General features: G+C 42.0%; 1 protein-coding gene and 1 non-coding gene across 30 annotated transcripts in view; both read left to right on the top strand.

The window, feature by feature from the left end:
- Positions 1 to 21,395, top strand: part of obscnb (obscurin, cytoskeletal calmodulin and titin-interacting RhoGEF b) — a 614,792-nt gene that overhangs the window by 468,894 nt on the left and 124,503 nt on the right. For all 29 annotated transcript variants that reach the window (XM_078231785.1, XM_078231777.1, XM_078231827.1 and 26 more), the window contains one exon: positions 5,781 to 5,883. In XM_078231785.1, coding sequence (XP_078087911.1) covers positions 5,781 to 5,883 — 103 coding nt within the window. The remainder of the gene's footprint in view (positions 1 to 5,780; positions 5,884 to 21,395) is intronic.
- LOC144481525 (U2 spliceosomal RNA) lies at positions 20,757 to 20,955 on the top strand. Its single transcript, XR_013495746.1, has one exon. It is a non-coding gene; the product is annotated as a U2 spliceosomal RNA (small nuclear RNA).

Genomic DNA, 21,395 nt, shown 5'->3' with positions numbered 1-21,395 from the left:
ACGCAATACTCCAAATGCGGCCTAACCAAGGTTTTATATAGCTGCAACATGATTTGCCAACTTCTGTACTCAATGCCCCGGCTGATGAAGACAAGCATAGTAAGAGTTTCAACAACACCAGGTTAAAGTCCAACAGGTTTATTTGGTAGCAAATGCCATTAGCAGGGCTCCGAAAGCTAATGGCATTTGCTACCAAATAAACCTGTTGGACTTTAACTTGGTGTTGTTAAAACTCTTACTGTGTTTACCCCAGTCCAACGCCGGCATCTCCACATGAAGACAAGCATGCCATATGCCTTCTTAATCACCTTAGCCACCTGTGTTGCCACTTTTAGGGAACTGTGGACCTGCATACCCAGATCCCTCTGTATGTTAATGATCCTAAGGGTTCTTCCTTTTACAGTATAATTAACACCTAAATTTGATCCTCCAAAATGCATCACTTCGCATTTGTCCGAATTAAACTCCATCTGCCATTTTTGTTCCCCAGTCTCTAATCTGTCTATATCCTGTTGTATCCTCTGACAATCCCTGACACTATCAGCAACTTCACCAATCTTTGTGTCATCTGCAAATTTACTATGGCATCCAGGTCTTCATCGGTTGGGCGTTGCGTATAGGAATTGGAAAACCATGTTGTAGCTGTGTATGACTTTGATTAGGTCGCATTTGGAGTATTGTATACAATTTTGGTTGCCACACTACCGGAAGGATGTTGATGCATTGGAAAGGGTGGAGAAGAGGTTTTACCAGGATGTTGCCTGGTTTGGAGGATATGGACTATGAAGAAAGGTTGAACAAACTTGGATTATTTCCATTGGAGCGTCGGAGGATTAGGGAGGATTTGATAGAGGTTTACAAGATTATGACAGGCTTGGATAGAGTGGATAGTCAGAGTCTTTTTCCCAGGTCGAAGGGTCAATTACTTGGGGGCATCGGTTGAAAGTGAGAGGGGAAAAATTCAAAAGAGATGTAAGAGGCAAGTTTTTCACACAGAGGGTGGTGAATGCCTGGAACACGCTGCCGGAGAAGGTGGTGGAAGCAGATTCTATAACAGCATTCAAGAGGCATCTGGATAGATACATGAATAGGCAGGGAATAGAGGGATATGGACCACATCGAGGCAAGAAGATATTAGATTAGAGAGGCATCTGTGTCAGCACAAACTTGGTGGGCCAAAGGACCTGCTCCTGAAATATTGCTGAAATGGACTTTAACCTGGTGTTAAAACTTTTACTGTGTTTACCCCATCTCCACATGAAGACATTCCTATAGTTGCCATTATATTTAATACAGTATTACATTGTCACATTTGTGTTTAATATTTCAGCAATACTGCTGTACTGTTCCTTGTTCTTTTTTCTTAATCAGACCACCCACATTTTATTCCAGATCATTTATATATACTGCAAACCGAATGGCCTAATTCTGCTCCTATATCTTATGGTCTTATGTTCTATTCCTTGATGATTGAGAGTTGGCTAATGGGACAATAATTAGTCAGATTGAATTTGTCCAGCCTTTTGTGAACAGAAGTTACCTGGGCAATTTTCTACATTGTGGGATTGATGCCAGTGTTGCAGCTATACTGAAACAGTTTGGTGAGGGGTGCAGCTGGTTCTGGAGCACAAATGTTAGGCACTACAGCCAGGATGTTGTTGGAGCCCATAATTCTTGCTGTATCTAGCAGGGTACTATGAAGTCAAAGGAAAGAACCACATAGGAGTTGTCAAAAATGAAAAGGTATTGAATTGTAATTGTACAAAGGTAGCCATTGTATTTAATACAGTATTACATTGTCACATTTGTGTTTAATATTTCAGCAATGTAAAATGTATTTGATTGTCCATTTTGTCTGTGGCCTTCTGTCTTGTGAAGAGTTGTAAGACAGTTAAGGATGTGCAATGAGTAGCAGGAGTTTCAGCAGGGCTAAGTGGGTTCAGAATTTATTAACCAGTTCACTGCACTGTCTCAATCTAAGTGACCAATGTATGGATCAGATCATTCCAGGCCATCTCAATGCTGGTGCCCTTGCCATATCACCACTGTTGGTTAAATACCAGCAGCAGCAAAATGAGGGTCTGAAGTTGCCATTAATTAGCCGTTTAAGGGCCTCAATTAGCATCCAGAAAGGAAGCCCATCTTCCAGCCCTGGACTTAATCAGGCAGAAATGAGAAGGTGGCTGAACACCCGTCCACACCCTCTCATCTGATAAGATCACCCCAACCACTTGCTGTCATGGGGGCATCAAATCTGTCCTTTGACAGCCACTTGCAATGTGCCCTTTTCTGCACTTTCAGTTGATGAAGGCCCCAGTGTAGTCTGAGGGTGCCTTGATTGCCACATGTATTGTGTCATGTATGACTCTTTTAACCTTGGGATGACAGAGTTACAAAGCTCAAGCACCTACTTGCTCATTCTGACTGGCCTCATTGGTTGAGGAGTGCACATAATTCCTGCCCCTGGCAAACATGGCACTGGTCACTTGCGAGATGCATTTGTGTGCTGCAAATTCTACAAATACCACTTGGACGGAGCTAGAGGCATAGAATTAATGGCTGTAGTTACTTTGAGCAGAATTTAATTTTGATAGCGAAAGATCTCACCTGCCAGCTGGATAACCTGTCCACATTGCCTCCATTGGGAAGACCCACCAGAATTAAATGCCCCTAGGCACTGAATTGGCCAGTGTTGATCCTTCCCTGCATTTAGGATGCTGGAGCGGAGGTCTCCTTCGAAGAGGCTACTAAGGACCACCTGAGGCACTGGTGCCTGGCCATGTTGAGGAAGATTATCCTCTACCTGCTTTGGTGGTATCACCTCTTGGAAGCCAGAGATCTATGCTTATCCCCTCTCCTATTGAGCGACAAGTGATTGAAAACTGCTGCATCCCCCGCTGTTGATTGTGTTATTGCTGCTGCTTATCTTGTTCCTCATCTGAGAGCCAGGGTAGAATTGCATCAATTGTCCCCAAGCTGAATTGAAGCTTGACTGCTCAGATATGTAAATCAAGCGATGTAGACTCCAAAGTAGTAGAAATGACCTCTTAACCAGTGAAAACAAGTCCTGTGAAAAAAAACGTTTCGCCTCGGTAAGGGAGCAAGTGTGAGATCTTGGTATTTAAAGCATTTCTTGTCTTCATATGTGGAGTCCCCTCAAATCCTACTAAACTCTCACCTTGCTTTCTCTGTCAAGCTCCAAACATCCTTGGAAACCTATACACAAACTGTTAAATTCAGAAATCATGTTAAAGAAGTTGATAATGACTGGATTGCTGTACAAAGAAACAGCATGTACTCAGTGGATCAAATGGCCTCCTTCTGTGCCATAATGATCCTGTGCTAATGGACATTTAACATATTTAAGTTGCCAACCCACCTGTCCAATTGGGGTTTTTCTTATCCTGCAGATTACCGTTAAAGACAGAAGCTGGCTGGTTGATTCCAGCCAGACACATTGGCAATTTTGATTCTTTTAACTTGGTTCCAACTTGCAAACCTACCCAGCTTATAAATTCATAAAATATAGGAGCAGAATTAGGCCATTCGGGACTTCGAGTCTGCTCCGCCATTCGTTCATGGCTGATATGCACCTCATCATCCTTTTTCTTGCCTTCTCCCCATAACCCTTCAACCCATTACCAATTAAAAATCTGTCTAACTCCTCAAATTTACTTACAACATCTCAGTATCCACTGTACTTTGGGGTAGCGAATTCCACAGATTCACAACCTTTTGGGAGAAGTAGTTTCTCCTCAACTCAGTTTTAAATTTGCTACCCCTTATCCTAAGACTATGACCTCTCGACCTAGAATGCCCCACAAGAGGAAGCATCCGCTCCATGTCTACTTTCTCCATACCTTTTATCATCCTGTATACCTCAATTTGATCTCCCCTTATTCTTCTAAATTCCAGAGTGTATAGGCCTAAACTGTTAAATCTCTCTTCATACGACAAACCCCTGATCCCTGGAACCAATCTAGTGAACCTCCTCTGAACTGCCTCCAATGCCTCTACATTTTTCCTCAAATAAGGGGAGCTTGTGAGGTTGAAATTTGTCCCGAGTGACACTGAAAAAATGTTGGTTGTGAACGGCTCTGACTAATGCAATCGTCTGTATCCCTTTCACTCCTGAAATGTATCTCTATGTTCGGGGCCTTGAAAGGCCTCCTAGCTGTTTCAGTTCTTGAAAATTAACCAAACCATCACAGTTGTCTTTCTTTGATCCTCTAAAGTTTGGAAAGAGCTTTCCTAATATTATGGTTACATCACAAAACGGAGCACCAAGACCTATTAGTATAGAAATATAAGATATCAGATTTAAGCTATTAGAAACATGGATTTGAACTTTATAGCCCTAAAATATGCATTGGGGTTAAAAAGAACCTGTAGCAATCTACTGTTAACATTCCTGACTCCATGATATCCCTGTCTTCCATTGTTGCTCAGGGTGTAACAAGAAATATGTTTTCCTTATTCACACCTCAGCGCAGTATGCCCTTTAGTGAGTAAGAAAATTATGGACCTGTTTCTAAAATGTAGAAAATTGTGATGGCGCCAAACATGAGTGGAACTCTGGAAGATCTGGGTTCCATCCCAAATCCCTTCCTAACAATACATTGTGTTAAAAACCCAGCTGATGTTAAATGCTTGGGTATTCCAAATCCCAGAAGGGAAGCTTGAAATGCCGGTTCCTAATTGTATTTTCTGCAATTTAGTATAATGTGAGGAAAGATGTGAAGACCATTGAGGAAGGTTCAAGTCTTGTTGTAATCACGAAACAAAATAAATACTTATTAAACAGTAAAACATACAACAAGAAAGGCAACTAAAAACATGCACTTAACGGCAATAATGGCTACACACATGAAATTGTTAAATTGACCCAGTTCCAAACCCTTCTATTTTCCTAAACTCGGAGCTAAACCTCCCCAAACAAAATCCCATAAGTTTTAAAACGATAAGCTAAATCCAGCAAAGTTACGACGCTTGGCACCTATAGCTCTTTTGGGATTGTCTCATTTAGAAGAGAAACTGGCTGTTCAAACAGGATTCCCCAGGAACTGGCTTGTTTGAAGTGAACTCAGCTTCCTGCTGTTTGTGGCTGTGACCTTGGAACAGCTCTGCCCAGCTCACCATATAGGATGAACCCTGACATTGATATAATGCTTTTTCCTTTGATCTTTTCTTATCTGAAGTATACTTGTCTTTATGACACTTTCTTAAATGAGCTCGCCCTTTTAGAACTTAAGTATGAAATTCACCCTCACCTTGTTTGAACTTTTATCATCTGTGCTTTAACTCATAAAATTCGATGCCCTATTATCCACTTCTCTTAGGTAAATATCAATTTACAGCAGGGTTTTTAGGCCAATCCACACATCAAATACCTCAGTCAACCTGTCGTCTTAACAATTCCCATTTAAAAATAATTTGCTCTCTTATAGTCATACATTCACCAGAACACATTCCCAATTATCAGATTCCTTAATTTCATTTTATCACAACTCCTTGACAACTGCCACCTTCCCCAATTCCTGGCCTATGATTTTCCGCACACTTCAAGGCTCCAGCCTCACAAAAGTAAATATGCTTTAACAGTTCTGCTTTTTAATATATATAATTGTCCAATAATTCAATAGAATACACAACTCCTTTAAAGATTTACTAGCGCAGAAAAGGAGAAATGAATCAACTTATTTTAACATAAAACTGAGAGACCATACTGTTGCTCTACTTTATGTTTACCTATCTGCATTGTTATGTTTTTATTATCCCAGGTTACAAACAAATTGGGTACAGCCAGAGATGTTGCAGAGCTGTACCTTCAGGCTCCTGCCCTGATTCCAGAAAGGAAAGGAGATCAGGTTGTCATGATTGAAGGTAAGTTCAGTCATTATTTTTGCTACTCGAAACATATTCCTGGGAGCTGAAGGTTTAGAAAAATTCTTGATCCAGAAGCTGTCGTATTGTCAGGAAGTGAGATCAAGTTAATTGTGATCAGAATTTGTATACTTCCCTGAAAATAACCAAAATGATGAAATCGATCATTTAGATTTACAAATTGTATCTTTTTCATGATATAATTATAGAAAATCTGCATTTTGTGCCCCTTTTCCTTCTACAAACCTCACAGCAAGGAGCTGACAGATTGCTGGCAAAGAGCACAAGTGAGGTTTGCATACAAAATGGGACCCAACATGGATGGGAGGCAAGTAATAGAGAAGCGATTTAGGACTTTGAAGGAATAGTTGAATTAGGCTCAAGGCTGAATGGGAATTAAGGTGTGGGAGGGCTATACTAGTTGGTGAGAGGTGAAGTTAGGGAAAGGTGAGAGTGGTGGACAAAGGGCTTTTGGGGTGAGCAAAGGAAATGGCATTCAGGGATGAGGCCAAGTGGCTGGAGAAGGTAAATTGGGGGTTGAATGAAGGGTGGATATTGAGGAATGAGTGATAGAAATGCATGTCATATGGAAGACATCAGATTACATAGGCAGATGACAAACATGACATGGATGGGAGTAGTGCTACTGGGAGAGGAGCATGCAGACATGATGCAAAGCGGACAGAATACAATGGGTATTGAGGTCAAGAGCTTTGCTTGAACACATAAGAGTATAAGAAGTAGGGACAGTAGTAGGACTTTTTTACCCAGAGGGTGGTGACGGTCTGGAATGCACTGCCTGGGAGGGTGATAGAGGCAAGTTGCCTCACATCCTTTAAAAAGTACCTGGATGAGCACTTGGCACGTCATAACATTCAAGGCTATGGGCCAAGTGCTGGTAAACAGGATTAGGTGGGAGGTTAGGTGTTTATCACATATCAGTGCAGACTCGATGGGCTGAAGAGTTGATTCTATACAATGACAGAACCATAACTGATGTCCAGGTTGGAATGGTGTAGGACCTGAAAGTAGTGGTTTTTTTGCTATCTAGAGATTGCAATTTTGGGAATTGCCATTGTAAAAGCAGGGAGATGATGGTGTAGTGATAATGACACTGGACCAGTAATCTGGAGGCCCAAGCAATTGTTCTAGGAACATGGGTTCAAATGCCACCAAGGCAACCAGAGACATTTATAAACATCTCCACACATAATTATATTTTGACAGGAAATTGCGAGAGCAGAGCAAGGCTTAAAATAGTGTGCAAAGAGTGAGAGTTCACTTGGTGAACAAGGGGAAATAGTCAGAGCAGAGGGGGCCTTAAAACAATGTGAAGAGAGCAAGGCTTCACTAGGTGAACAGTATGGGGGAAACCAGTAAGAGCAAAGCAGAGCTTAAAATTGCTCGTCAGGAGTCAGTGGGTAAGCTTAGAGCCTGTGTTTGAAAAGAAAAATAGAGGTATGCATCACAAGGAAGCAAGTAGCTAATTGGCTGGTGAATATTTTGAGTGTTAATTATCTGTCATTATCTGTAGTAAGACAATTAACTGACAGATGACATGGCTGTTCCAACTTTTAGCACATCCTGTGCTATGTGGGAACTCCATGATGTTTCCCTATGTCTTAGATAACCATTTGTGCAGAAAGTGTTGTCAGTTGCAGCAACTTGAAGTCTGGTTTCAGAACTTCGAAACAGCAGCTGGTGTCACTGAATGAAGCCGTGACATTGAGAGCTTTGTGGATAGCACGTTTATAAATCTGCCCTGCAGCTTAAGAGTATGCAGGGAGAAAGGGAATTGGTGACCACCAGATTGTCAAGCAGAAGCAGGCAGGTAGTGCAGGAGTCTGCTTGGTATATCCCACTCTCCAAACAGTATTCAGTTCTGTGTGATGGTTCATCTGAGGAATGCAGCCATAGCCAAGTCCCTGGCACCACAGGTGGCTCAGCTGTACAGGGGGGAAAGCAACACTGGGAAAGGTAACTAACACTAGAATACTAAGTTATTAGATAAGGTCAGAGTAAGGAGGTAAGTTTTAAATCCTAAATCAGGGTTACTACTCATGTATGTGAATGCACAGTGTGGTTAATAGGACTGATGAGTTACAGGTGCAGATTGACATGTTGGAATATGATTTTGTGGCTTTAACAGAGATTTGGATTAAAGAAGAATAGGGCTGACTATTAAATATTCCTGAATGCACGGTTTTCAGGGAAGATAGGAAAGGAAGAAAAGCGGGAGGAGGAGTGGTGGTTTGATTAAGGAGAACATTGCAGTGCTGGAGGGAGATGATGTTCCAATGGGATCAACCTCAGATTCTTTTTGGCTGGAGCTGAAGAACAAAAAAAGTGCAATTACGTTGCTCAGTGTAGGCTATAGGCCAACGACTAGGGGCAAGCATGTAGAGGAATAAATTCACAAATAAATCACAGAACGGTGCAAGATTTATAGAGCATTTATAATGGACGACTTTAATTATCCAAATATGCACTGGGAAAGTGATAGTACAAAGGGCAGAGAGGGCAAGAGTTCTTCACATGCATTCAGGTAATTTTCTACAACAGCATTTTTCCAGTCTAATGAGAGAGGAGGCACTGTTGACCCTGGTTCTTGGGAATGAGATGGGCCAGGTGTTAGTGGAAGAACATTTAGGGAACAGTGATTATTGTATCATAAGGCTGGCTATGGAAAAGGACAAAGAACAATCCAGATTAAGAATAATTGACTGGTGGAAAGCTAACTTCAGTGGGACAAAAACAGGTCTGGGCCGAATAAATTAGAATCAAAGGTTTGTAGGAAAAACCAAATAAACAAGGACTACCTTCAAAGAAGAGATAGTTTGGACACAGTCAAGGTATATTCCCCTTGGTAAATACACAGGGTTACGGGGATAAGGCAGGGATGAGCCTGGGTAAGATATTCTTTTGGAGAGTTGGTGCAGACTCGATGGGCCAAATGGCCTCTTTCTCCATTGTAGTGATTCTATGTTTCTAATAGCTGAGGTATTAAATTAATACTTTGCATCTGCCGTTACCAAGGAAGAAGATGTTACAAAGTCCACAGTGAAATAGGAGGCAATTAATACACTCAGATTTAAAATGAATATGGAGGACATATTAGATGGGATGTCTAAACTTAAAGTTGATAAAGCACCAGGACTGGATGAGATTCATCCAAAGATACTGAGCGAAGTGAGAATGAAAATTACAGAGGAATTGCTACGATTTTCCAATCTTCCTTAGACTCAGGGATGGTGCCAGAGTGTTGAAGAAGTGGATATCCATTTTGAAAATCCATGCAGACGACATTCTGCAATTCACGACTGTTCCATTGTTATACTGTAGTTCAGTATAAGTACCAGCTTCCACTCTTCCCTCTGGATCCTCTCCATGTCCAGAAACAAGCCCCTACTAGGGAAAACTTAGCTTTGAAATACAGGCTTTAAAGAGCGTCACCTGATCCCTGCGCACTGAAGCAAGTCCTGGTTTACTCTTAAAGGGATCTGTATTTCTAAAATTATCTCACAGAGGACAGAAGGATTGCACATGTTACATCTTTGTTCAGAAAAAATATGTATCAATATGCTTGGGCCCAAATCCAGGTGGTAGAGAAAATTCTAAAGCTTGCCTAAGAGTGTGGTGGAGGCAGGCTGAACCGAAGCATTCAAAATGGAATTAGACTTGTCTGAAAAGGAAAAATTTGCAGGGAAATGCACAAGGTGAATTGCTCATTTGTAGAGCCAGCATGAGATGGGATGGGCTGAGAGGTCTCTTCTGCTGTGACAATTTTGTGAAGTCTTGGCAAGTTGCTGCATTATATCACCCTGCATCCACAGTATGTCAGTGATGGAAGAAGTGGATGTTTAAACTGGTAGATTTGCCACAAGCAGATTGTTTTGGCTTGGATAGTGTTGAATTTCTTGAGAGATTTACAGCTGTGCCCATCAAGGTAAGTGAAGAGTACTCCATCATGCTGCTCACTTGCCCCTTTTGGGTGGTGAGTCACCCTCATCACAGAGTACCTAGTTTCTGACTAGTTCTACTGTCCATAGCATTTATTTGACTAGCTCAATTTTGAGTACTTATCAGTGGTGACCTCTTGGATGTTGATAGTAAATGGTTGAAGGAAATTAATGACATTGCATTGCATGTCATGGGGAGGTGGTTAGGCTCTGTCTTGCTGGAGATGGTCTTGGCCTGGCATTTGTTACAAATGGTGCAAAAGTTCTATCCTCCTCATCAGTCAAAGCCTGTATCTTGTCTAGTATCTGCTGTATGTTGGCATGGACTGCTACAGTATAAGCAAAATGCAAATACATTGGGTACAATGCCTTCATATAATAGAAAAGGTCTCAAGGTGCTTCACTGATGCATAATCAGACAAAGATTGACACAATGCCAAAGAACAATTAGGAATAGTGACTAAATGCTTAGTCAGAGGTAGGTTTAAGGAGGAGTGTGGTAAAGAAGGAGAGAAGTGGCAGTGAAGAGACTTAGGGAGAAAAGTCAAGCCAAGGCCTAGGCAGCAGAACGTAGTCCCCAAATGCCAACCAGAATTTTTAAGTTTCTGTTTGAAAAAAAGCAGAAACAATGTCCTAAAAATATGCATTAAAAACATCAATGACAATATTACCTAGAGCAAACTGAAATCCAACAGGAAACAGTCAGACATTGGTTAAATATTCTTTCTTGCAGCAACCAAAAAATGAAAGGAGTCTAACTCAATATAACCCCTGCAGACTGAGGGAAGTACTAAAACACATTGATATAAACCAGCCACAGACTTTCCCCCATACCCACACTCTGCCTGGAAACATTTACTGACCCCCTCAGAATATTTCAGCCATCCGGAGAGAAGACTCTGACTCAACTTACGTTTCCTCTCTTTCCATCTTGTCCTTTCCATTCCCATTCTCTTACCTCTTAACTCACATTAGATTAGGTGCATTGACCCAAACAGGCGCCAGAGTGTGGCAACTAGGGGAATTTCACAGTAACTTCATTGCAGTGTTAATGTAAGCCTTACTTGTGACTAATAAATAAACTTTTTTTTAATATGTTTTACATGCATTCTTCACAAATGTAATCACCAGTTACAGAAATAGGTGACTATTGATTTCCAATTATCAAAGAATTATTATCCATTCACCAGCTTTAAACAAAAATAAGAAAAGCATGATAAATGAAAAATTGAGAATTCTGAGACCTGAACTTGCGCATTTTAATTATTTTAATAAATTGGATAAATAATCCAAGAGACTTGTCAATGTTTTTCTTATCATGCAACCACCTTGGCAATAGTTTGTTTCTTCTACATAATATACAAAGCCATTTTGTTTTCCAGTCAATATAGTAAAACTTACTGTTAAATCCCATTTGTCTAAGCTTTAACAAACTCCAGTACCCATATTCATCTGTGATTTGAAATCACGGATGAGCCTCCTATCTTTTTATGATCTCAGTAGAGACCAGCAATATTTTTGAAGAAAAAAAGAAATCCAAAATCCCAGTTATTTATTAAGAGTGAAACCACAAGATTGTATTGTTTAAAACAGAATAATTTTTACTGTACAAAAGTCAAACCAAGTCAAACGTTAATACTTAATGACCTATCACTCTAAAGACCCAAAGTCAATATTAGCTTAAAATGAATTAACTGGTAATTTGCAGTTGAATGCAAACTATAAACTACAAATCAAACGGCAGATAGAATTAAGACTATATTATGCATTTGTTCAGCAGTCTACTCAGCAAATGGGTCATCAAACTCGGTCACAAAATCCTTCAAAATTCTGTTATCCTCACAAAGATTTCAGTTCCTCTTCTAGAATATAATCTGATCCCCAGCTGAGAGCAGCACACAACCAATGGCATACATTTGCAGACTCACCTAAATTCAGCCTCGATAGTATAGATCCAGTATTATCTTCAAGTAATAGAAACAGCTGCAGCAATTATCTCTTTACCTATTCCCAGCTTTTGGGTCTAACCTCAGTCTTATTCAACCTGCCTGTACTGCACCACTGGACCCATCATCTATTAGCTCTGAGAGCTCTCTGTGTCCTTTTATATATAGGAGTAAATCTTACCAAAAAATGGCAGTGTGTTGTTTCGGACAAGAAAATCGGCATGTTTCTATCCACAGAAACTGAACGGTTTTCTCTCCAGATCTTATGACACTATGCCAAAAGAAAATCAAGGGGCCTAGTTCATGCTGTCATACAGGGATGCAGGGCCTCAACATAGCAGCAAAATCCCACCACTCATAGATTGGGGCACCCTTTAAAGATGGCTGAGTAAACCTCCCCTCAGCCCACCACGGAGGTCTCAGGAGCCCCCCCTCCGCACTCCACCCACCCCTGATCAGAGTCAGCAATTCTCTACCCCACCCCCCCTTGCCCCGATCATTATCAGCCCCTTCTCTCCCTCCCCCCATCTCTGCCCCTTTGTTCTGCGCTCCCCCTCCCCTCCCGATAATCTGCACCTTCCCCAACCCCAATACACAATCTGAGTCAGCACCCACCTCCATCACCCCCAATTCCCACCGCTGACATCCTGTGCCACGGGAAGGTGAGGGCAGGAATGGAGTGAGGTGGAGAATGAATGTGTGGCTGAGGGACTGGTGCAGGGGGCAGGGATTCAGGTTCCTGGACCATTGGGACCTCTTTAGGGGCAGGGGTGATCTGTATACAAAAAACGTGTGGAACTTGAATCACACGGGGACCAATATCCTGGCCGGTAGGTTGGCTAAGGCTACTGGGGAGAATTTAAACTAGATAGGTTGGGGGGAGGGGAGCTAGAAGAGTTGACTAGGATCAAGGAACTAATTGATGGGGGGGAGGATGCAGGGGTAAGGGGAATTACAAAATTAATGGTAGAGGAGAGGGTGCAAGTGAATGAAGGCGGTAATTTAGATAAGGGAGTAGAGGGAGAGGGTGTTCGCGACTCATCAAAGCGGGTCCAGATAAAAGCTGGAATAAGGACACTTTGCCTGAATGCACGAAGCATTCGGAACAAGGTGAATGAGTTGATGGTGCAAATCAGCACAAGTGGGTACGATCTAGTGGCCATTACAGAAACGTGGCTGAAAGGTGACCAGGACTGGGAGATGAATATCCAGGGGTATCAGGCGTTTAGGAAGAATAGACAGGAAGGAAAAGGTGGTGGGGTCGCGCTATTAATAAGAGATAATATCAGGGTAGTACTGAGGGATGACATAGGCTCTGAGGAACAAAACGTGGAATCATTATGGGTAGAGATGAGGAATAGTAGAGGGAGAAAGACACTAGTAGGTGTGGTATATAGGCCCCCAAATAATAATGTTGATGTAGGGAGGGCTATAAACAAGCAGATAAGGGATGCGTGTAAAAACGGAACGGCAATAATCATGGGGGACTTCAACATGCACATTGACTGGCAGACTCAAGTCGGTAAGGGTGGAATGGAGGAAGAGTTCTTAGAATGCTGTCGGGATAGTTTCCTTGAACAGCATGTTACGGAACCGACGAGGGAACGAGCTATTTTGGATCTGGTATTGTGTAACGAGGTAGGTAGAATTAAGGATCTTATTGTGAAGGACCCTCTTGGGTCTAGTGACCACAATATGGTCGAATTTCTGATTCAGATGGAAGAGGAGAAAGTTTGGTCTCAAACCAGTGTCCTCTGTTTGAACAGAGGGAAATATGATAGGATGAGGGATGAATTGGCTAAGGTAGACTGGGAGAGCAGGCTGGCAGGTAGGATAGCTGAGGAACAGTGGAGGATTTTTAAGGAGATCCTTTTCAGTTCTCAGCAAAAATATATTCCAGCAAAAAACAAGGATTGTAAGAAAAGGGAGAACCAGCCGTGGATAACGAAGGAAATAAAGGAGAGTATTAAAATAAAAACAGCTGCGTACAGAGTGGCCAAAAATAGTGGAGAAACAAGTGATTGGGAAAAATTTAAGAAACAACAAAGAGAGACTAAGAAAGCGATAAAGAAAGGAAGGATAGACTATGAAGCTAGGCTAGCAATTAATATAAAAAATGATAGTAAAAGTTTTTATAAATATATAAAAAGGAATAGAGTGGCTAGAGTGAATGTTGGACCCTTGGAGGACGAGAGGGGGGAGTTAATAGTGGGAAATGAGGATATGGCTGAGTCTTTAAATAAGTTTTTTGTGTCGGTCTTCACGGTGGAGGACACAAATAGTTTGCCAAATATTAACGATAGAGGGTTGGCAGCAGGAGAAATACTTAATACGATTAATGTTACCAGAGAGGCAGTGCTGGGTAGACTAATGGGACTGAAGGTGGACAAGTCCCCGGGTCCGGATGGAATGCATCCCAGGGTATTGAAAGAAATGTCAGAGGTAATAGTGGATGCATTAGTGATTATTTGTCAAAACTCGTTGCATTCTGGGGTAGTGCCGGTTGATTGGAAAACGGCTAATGTTACGCCGCTGTTTAAAAAAGGAAGGAGACAAAAGGCGGGTAACTATAGGCCGGTCAGCTTAACGTCTGTAGTAGGGAAAATGCTGGAATCCATTATTAAAGAGGAGATAGCAGGGCATCTGGATAGAAATGGTTCGATCAATCAGACGCAGCATGGATTCATGAGGGGAAAGTCGTGCTTGACGAACATGTTGGATTTTTATGAAGATGTGACTAGGGCGGTTGATGGAGGAGAACCGGTGGATGCGGTGTTTTTGGATTTCCAAAAGGCGTTTGATAAGGTGCCCCATAAAAGGCTGCTGAAGAAGATTAGGGCACACGGAGTTGGGGGTAGTGTGTTAAAGTGGATTGGGGACTGGCTATCCGACAGGAAGCAAAGAGTCAGAATAAATGGGTGTTTTTCCGGTTGGAGGAAGGTAACTAGTGGCGTGCCGCAGGGATCGGTACTCGGGCCGCAACTGTTTACCATTTATATAGATGATCTGGAGGAGGGGACGGAGTGTAGGGTAACGAAGTTTGCAGACGACACAAAGATAAGTGGAAAAGTGAATCGTGTGGAGGACGGAGAAGATCTGCAGAGAGATTTGGACAGGCTGAGTGAGTGGGCGAGGATATGGCAAATGGAGTATAACGTTGAGAAATGCGAGGTTATACACCTTGGAGGAAATAATAACAAATGGGATTACTATCTCAATGGAAACAAATTAAAACATGCTACCGTGCAAAGGGACCTGGGGGTCCTTGTGCATGAGACGCAAAAGCCCAGTCTGCAGGTACAACAGGTGATCAAGAAGGCAAATGGGATGTTGGCCTATATTGCGAGGGGGATAGAATATAAAAGCAGGGATGTCTTGATGCACCTGTACAGGGCATTGGTGAGGCCGCAGCTGGAATACTGTGTGCAGTATTGGTCCCCTTATATGAGGAAGGATATATTGGCATTGGAGGGAGTGCAGAGAAGGTTCACCAGGTTGATACCGGAGATGAGGGGTTTGGATTATGAGGAGAGGCTGAGGAGATTGGGTTTGTACTCGTTGGAGTTTAGAAGGATGAGGGGGGATCTTATGGAGACTTATAAGATAATGCGGGGGTTGGATAGGGTGGAGGCGGAGAGATTCTTTCCACTTAGTAAGGAAGTTAAAACTAGAGGACACAGCCTCAAAATAAAGGGGGGTCGGTTTAGGACAGAGTTGAGGAGGAACTTCTTCTCCCAGAGGGTGGTGAATCTCTGGAATTCTCTGCCCACTGAGGTGGTGGAGGCTACCTCGCTGAATATGTTTAAAGCGCGGATGGATGGATTCCTGATCGGTAAGGGAATTAAGGGTTATGGGGATCAGGCGGGTAAGTGGTACTGATCCACGTCAGATCAGCCATGATCTTATTGAATGGCGGGGCAGGCTCGAGGGGCTAGATGGCCTACTCCTGCTCCTATTTCTTATGTTCTTATGTTCTTTGTTCCTCCATCCGCTCCCAGCCCCACCACCTCTAAATGAATTCTGCGTCCCCAATGATGCTCCCACTGGGGCCCACTCCTTGGCAGTTTGGCACTATCACAGTGCCAACCTGGCAATGCCAGGAGGCATTGCCTGGCCACTGCCTGGCCATGTTCCTCTCGCCTGGGGACTATACTTACCTTTGTGGGGAGAAGTCCTGGAGTGAGTGTTCGCTGATGACATGCTAATGTATTAAAATGGGTTTTCTGCGGTCCTGCGGCGTGATTCACGCCACTCCACCGACAAGGAGCCGGTAAGATCAGAAACTCACAAACACAAATCGCGCTCTCTGAATTTTGAGCTGGCGCCATTCCCGCAGACGAAGAGTGTGAGCTCAGAATCGCCCCCAATAGGATTTCAACCAGCTTCTATCTTAATTTCCTTAGCAACTGGGAGGGTCAGTTTCCTTTTCTGTTTCCGTTTTCAATTGGGATCTGTCTCAAAAAATACATGTTTTGCTCACAGATTCCATCATGATAAGAATGTTTTGTTAGTTACTGTACATTCTGTAATTATGTTCAAAAGGTGTAATTGTTGAAACACACTAAGGATTTAATTCAGGCAAAGACGGAGGGAAAATTATTTCAGCTCCCAGTGGTGTGGTTGAATTGATGTGATTGTTTTGTTAACTATATTTCATGGCGCAGTGTTCTTACTTATAATGTATTACAGTATTGTAAAGATCATGATAGATATAATGTGTAACACTGTCTGCTTTATGTTTACCCAAAACTTTCCGCTAGTGTTCTTGTCCAAAAAGGTCACGTTACCAGACACATCCATTGCAGCATAAGCATTTCTTCCTGCAGCTACATTTCAGTTTCCTTAATGGGATAATGATGCTGAAACTTTCCTGATCACAATAATCCATTAATATTGTTGTTGATGCAGGTATTTATATATGGCTTTACATTCTGCCCTGATGTTCAGCTGAGCACTCATTGGTGATGAAGCTTTGATGTTATTCATAAGTCACTTATTCGCCACCAGTTTTCAGGGGACACAAGTTGATAATTGTTTTCATATGCACCCACATTTGTATAATATTTGCTTTCTGGATTTGGTAAAAGAAGCAGTCCTTGTGCTATATAATTAAAGATGTCCATAAAAAATAAGTCAGACTAATGGCACTATATTTGATTTGTATCCGATCATGTCATTGCTCCATTATGTTTAAATTAAAATTATATATATAATTGTCAGAAAAAATACAGTTAAAAGTTTTAAACTTCTGTTGTGCCTAAGGTAAGATATCTTAAAGTCAATATTGAATACAATGGAAAAGACTATACTCTGAAAATTATGTTTTAATGAAAGGTTTGGGCACTGGTCTCCCACTATTAAACAGATGAGTTCTAACCAATTCAAAATAAATGGTTAATAATTCCATTAAAATAATATCGAAAGGAATTTGATACAAGTTAATTAAGACACATACAAAATAGCAGAATGTAATTTCCCAAGGTTAAGTGATAAATATAGGCTGGTGGCAGGAAATAAAAACATGATTTGAAAATCAGAATCTGTAAAGAGAAAACATAGATTATGATACTTTGGACCTCAAAGGCAACACACCCAAAATATTAATCTGTCCTTTCTCTTTACAGATATTTAGCAACTCATTATATATAATCAGCATTTTCTGTTTCAAGTCAGATTTTCAGCATTTGCAGTCTTCCTTTTTCTCTTGACTTAAAAGACCAGTATCACCTCTGGATTTGGTAGCGATCAAATTACATTCTAGTACTAATAAAGCTGTGATGTGGAGATGCCGGCATTGGACTGGGGTAAACACAGTAAGAAGTCTCACAACACCAGGTTAAAGTCCAACGGGTTTATTTGGTAGCAAAAGCCACTAGCTTTCAAAGCGCTGCTCCTTCGTCAGGTACCTGATGAAGGACAGCGCTCCGAAAGCTAGTGGCTTTTGCTACCAAATAAACCTGTTGGACTTTAACTTGGTGTTGTGAGACTTCTTACTAATAAAGCTGAACAGGTGAAACTGTTCTCACTCTATCATCCACTGCGATTTTTTTTTTGTTTAGTTTTTTTTACTTGTAATCTTCATTTTTAGAGGCATTCTTTTCAAAATCATCCAATTAAATCCCATGGGAAACAAAAGTTATTTCAGGGAATGCGCATTTTCTGCTTCATTTTATATCCATTAAGCTGCAGTAGCATTTTTGTTAATAATGTGGCAATGTTTGGCATCACAGTATTCACAGTGTCTTGATACCACGCAAGTGAGTTTTCGCATGTTCATTATAATTGCATTTTTCTAGAGAAGTCATAAAGAAATCCTCTGTGTGATTCAGAAGGGTCATTCCTCATTAATTGGGACGAAGGGGAAGACCAGTCGATTTCTGATTTTTTGTTAGGACATGGTATTGCACCAATGAGACAAAAGTCCTACACAAGTGACCTAGGAGTCCATGATACCGTTGACAGAAGTAAAGAAGGATAAAAGCTTTTCATTTCCTCAGCTTTCATCACTCAACTTGTTCAGCATGAAATGAACAGAAAATGTGAAGAAAAAAAGAAGCACCTCGTAACAGAGCCACTGTAAGATACAACTTACCAAGTAACAAATGACAGCTCCAGCTTTATCTTACATTGGACTTCTTTTTAGATATTTTAGTATCACTCCTGATCATTTTTTGTTTATTTGAATACTTTCATTTAAGGATTCCTTTCAATGGTGTTCTTTTCTCTTTCAATTATTTGGAAATTTTAGAAGGTTGATGTTTTTGTTGTGTGCTGGATAAGCTGCAAATCCATTGGAGTCCAGTTTAAACTGGAATATATGACACCATTGTCCCACTTTGTTCAATGTGTGAGAGCTATGCATTAACAAATGTCATTTTTTTCATCTGCAATAAAAACCATGCCAGTAGCATGTAAGATACTCATGCAACCAAAATTGGCACTTTTTTTAACAAGACCATTTATTTGGCCAAATTTAGACTCAAACATAAAACCAAAATATTTCAAACTAATTTGTGTGATAAATTCTAGTCTTATTACGTGTCTTTATTACACAATAGCAGTCTAAGAGTGCAGTTTTTCTGACATGGTTTTTGGTTTGCATTTGGTGTGTGTCTGCTTTCTGTATATTTATGCAATGTTAACCATTTCAGTTGCACTTAAGCTCGGTTGCATTCCAGAAATAACTACAGTCAAATATTTAAATGATGGCAGCAGTGATTGTATATGAACACCAGTGATTCATGGCACAAGAGAAAAATCAGAACTATGTCTGCTTTGAAACTGGAGGGCATGCAGGGTGTAATGGGATCATGACAGGCGATCCTGGAAATAGTGTGGAGGCTACTAGGTGCGGGATGGGTTGGGCGGAAGGCTTGTCTTGGTGCACCAGCACTTTGTCAAAGCAAATAAAATCAATCAATAAGGTACCTGCACCCACAAACAAACTTCCCATGCCCCCATTAAGGCCCCTCATATCCTCCATGCCATCCTGTGTGCCTCTACCTGCCCCATATGCCCTCATAAACTCCGTGCCAATCTATATCCCCGATGTCAACTTTGTGCCAATTCATGCCATCACCTCCCCACACATCACTCTTTACCTTTACATTTACCATGCCAAATCACCTAGTACCCACCATGGGCAAATACCAGGACCATTTAATGAGACTAAATAAATCTTTTAAGTGTCTGCATGAATTAACTATGTTAAAAAATATGTTAAAACCCATTCACTACATTTATCTGCCTTTAATCTCTTACAAAAACCGAAGCATTGGAATTCATAATTCGTAGTGAGTTTATAAACACTTGGAACTGTCAGTGAAACTGAACTGACAGGCATTCCATTGTGATAATGAGAAATTGTGAAATCAGTCATGCAGTACTAATTCTGTTATGTTAGCCCTCAGGCTTGTGTGAAAGACGAATAAAATAGCAAGCACTGATTTTTCTAAAAAAACACTGCAGTCATTTTTTTTTGGAAAATAACTAAAAGGCAAACATCTCCTTTTAACAGCTCCAAATTTTAACAATCCTAAAAGGCACCCTACATTTCCCAAAGGGCAACTTAGTTCCACCAGTGTTTCTAGACCATATCCAAAAGGGTTCCTTACCTCACCAAAAGGATATTCTACCTCTCCAAGAAACTCAGCAACTCTAGGCATTCTTCTACATTGTCTAAAGTGCGCAAGTCATGTTTTGGACATTCCACTGGTGAAAATCAGATGCACTCTATAACATGTATAGTTGCCTCTGTGAACCACGGGTGTGCAACCTAGAACCCACTCCCATTTCCTCCCCACTTCTTCTCCTCCTCCCCTCTCTTTCTCTCTCTCTTTCCCCAATTCCCCACCCCCATCACACACACAATATGATAGTTGTCATGTTGAGGGGTGGGACTGAGAGTTACTTTACAAGCAATTGTTGTTTTGTAGGTAAAAATGGCACAGTAATGATGTAAATGTCAGTTAACCTGTTTTAACAGTGATGAGTGAGGGCCATTAACCAGAATATCAAGATAATTCCTATGCTCTTCAGCCTTAGTGACTGAAGGGACTGATTCTCCCAGCCCACTGTGATGCTCGAGTAGTGTAGTGGGCCAGGAGACATCAGCGGAGGCCGTTTCGCGGGCTTCCCGCTGGGCCCCACGGTCTCTGCGTGTCTCCGCAACTAAAATTTCCAGCATCATCAGCTCTGTGCTGGAAATCAGCATGGAGCTGATTACAATATGGAAATCTTCATTTGCATTTCATTAGCCGGCCCAGGACTGAATTCTCCAGGCCCGCTAGCGTGTGTCCTCCCCCCCCTCCTCCTCCCTCAGAGTGGTTCCCTCCAGCGGGATTTACTCCTGCTCCCCACTAATGGGGAACAGGCAGCCTGACCCTGCTGCAGGCAAGAGAGGACATTGAACCCTCTCCCCGGGGAATTTGGGGTTAAGGGGAGGGTGCTCCTTGGGCACTGCCAGGCTGGTGCTTCTCGGCCTTTTGGCTAAGATCAAGTGTAGTATCGACATGCTGTGCTTGGTTGAAGTCATTAGGTTACATTTTAGCTTCATTTGAAGCAATTTTTAAAAGCGGCATCTCAGCCTTTTGGCTAAGATGCAAATGAGATCAAGCCTTGGAAGAGGAGCTATTCCTACTCCAATCAGCTTGGATCATGTAGATCAAGCCCAAGACAGGAGGTGAGAGCCCTGTCTTGTCAGCTTGGATCGGGAATGTCTCAACTTCTTGAGACTCTGAATTGGACTTGATTTGATTGAATTGGAATAAAAATACTGCCAGGCTGGTGCTGTCAGGCTGGCACTGCCCACCAGACATTGGGCAGTGCCGGGGGCAGGGCCAGAGAAGGTGGGGCGATCAGTGGGGGGACCCGCTACCACTCTGCATTTAGGATGACTGGGAGAAGGAGGGAGGAGGCCGATTGGGGCTGGCCATCGGATTGGCGGGGGGGTGGCGGTGGTCAGGGCTTCCAGAGGGGTTCGGGGCTGCTGTGCCGGGGGCGGGTGGAGTTGGTACTATCGGAGGGGAGGAAGTTGGGACTGGCGGGGGGTTCATGACTGCCCGAGGAGGATCGGGAGATCGGGGCTGGCCAGGTGGGGGTTCGGGGA

The sequence above is a fragment of the Mustelus asterias genome, chromosome 2 (genome assembly GCF_964213995.1).
Source record: "Mustelus asterias chromosome 2, sMusAst1.hap1.1, whole genome shotgun sequence".
NCBI lineage: Eukaryota > Metazoa > Chordata > Chondrichthyes > Carcharhiniformes > Triakidae > Mustelus > Mustelus asterias.
This window is presented reverse-complemented; position numbering and strand designations above follow the sequence as displayed.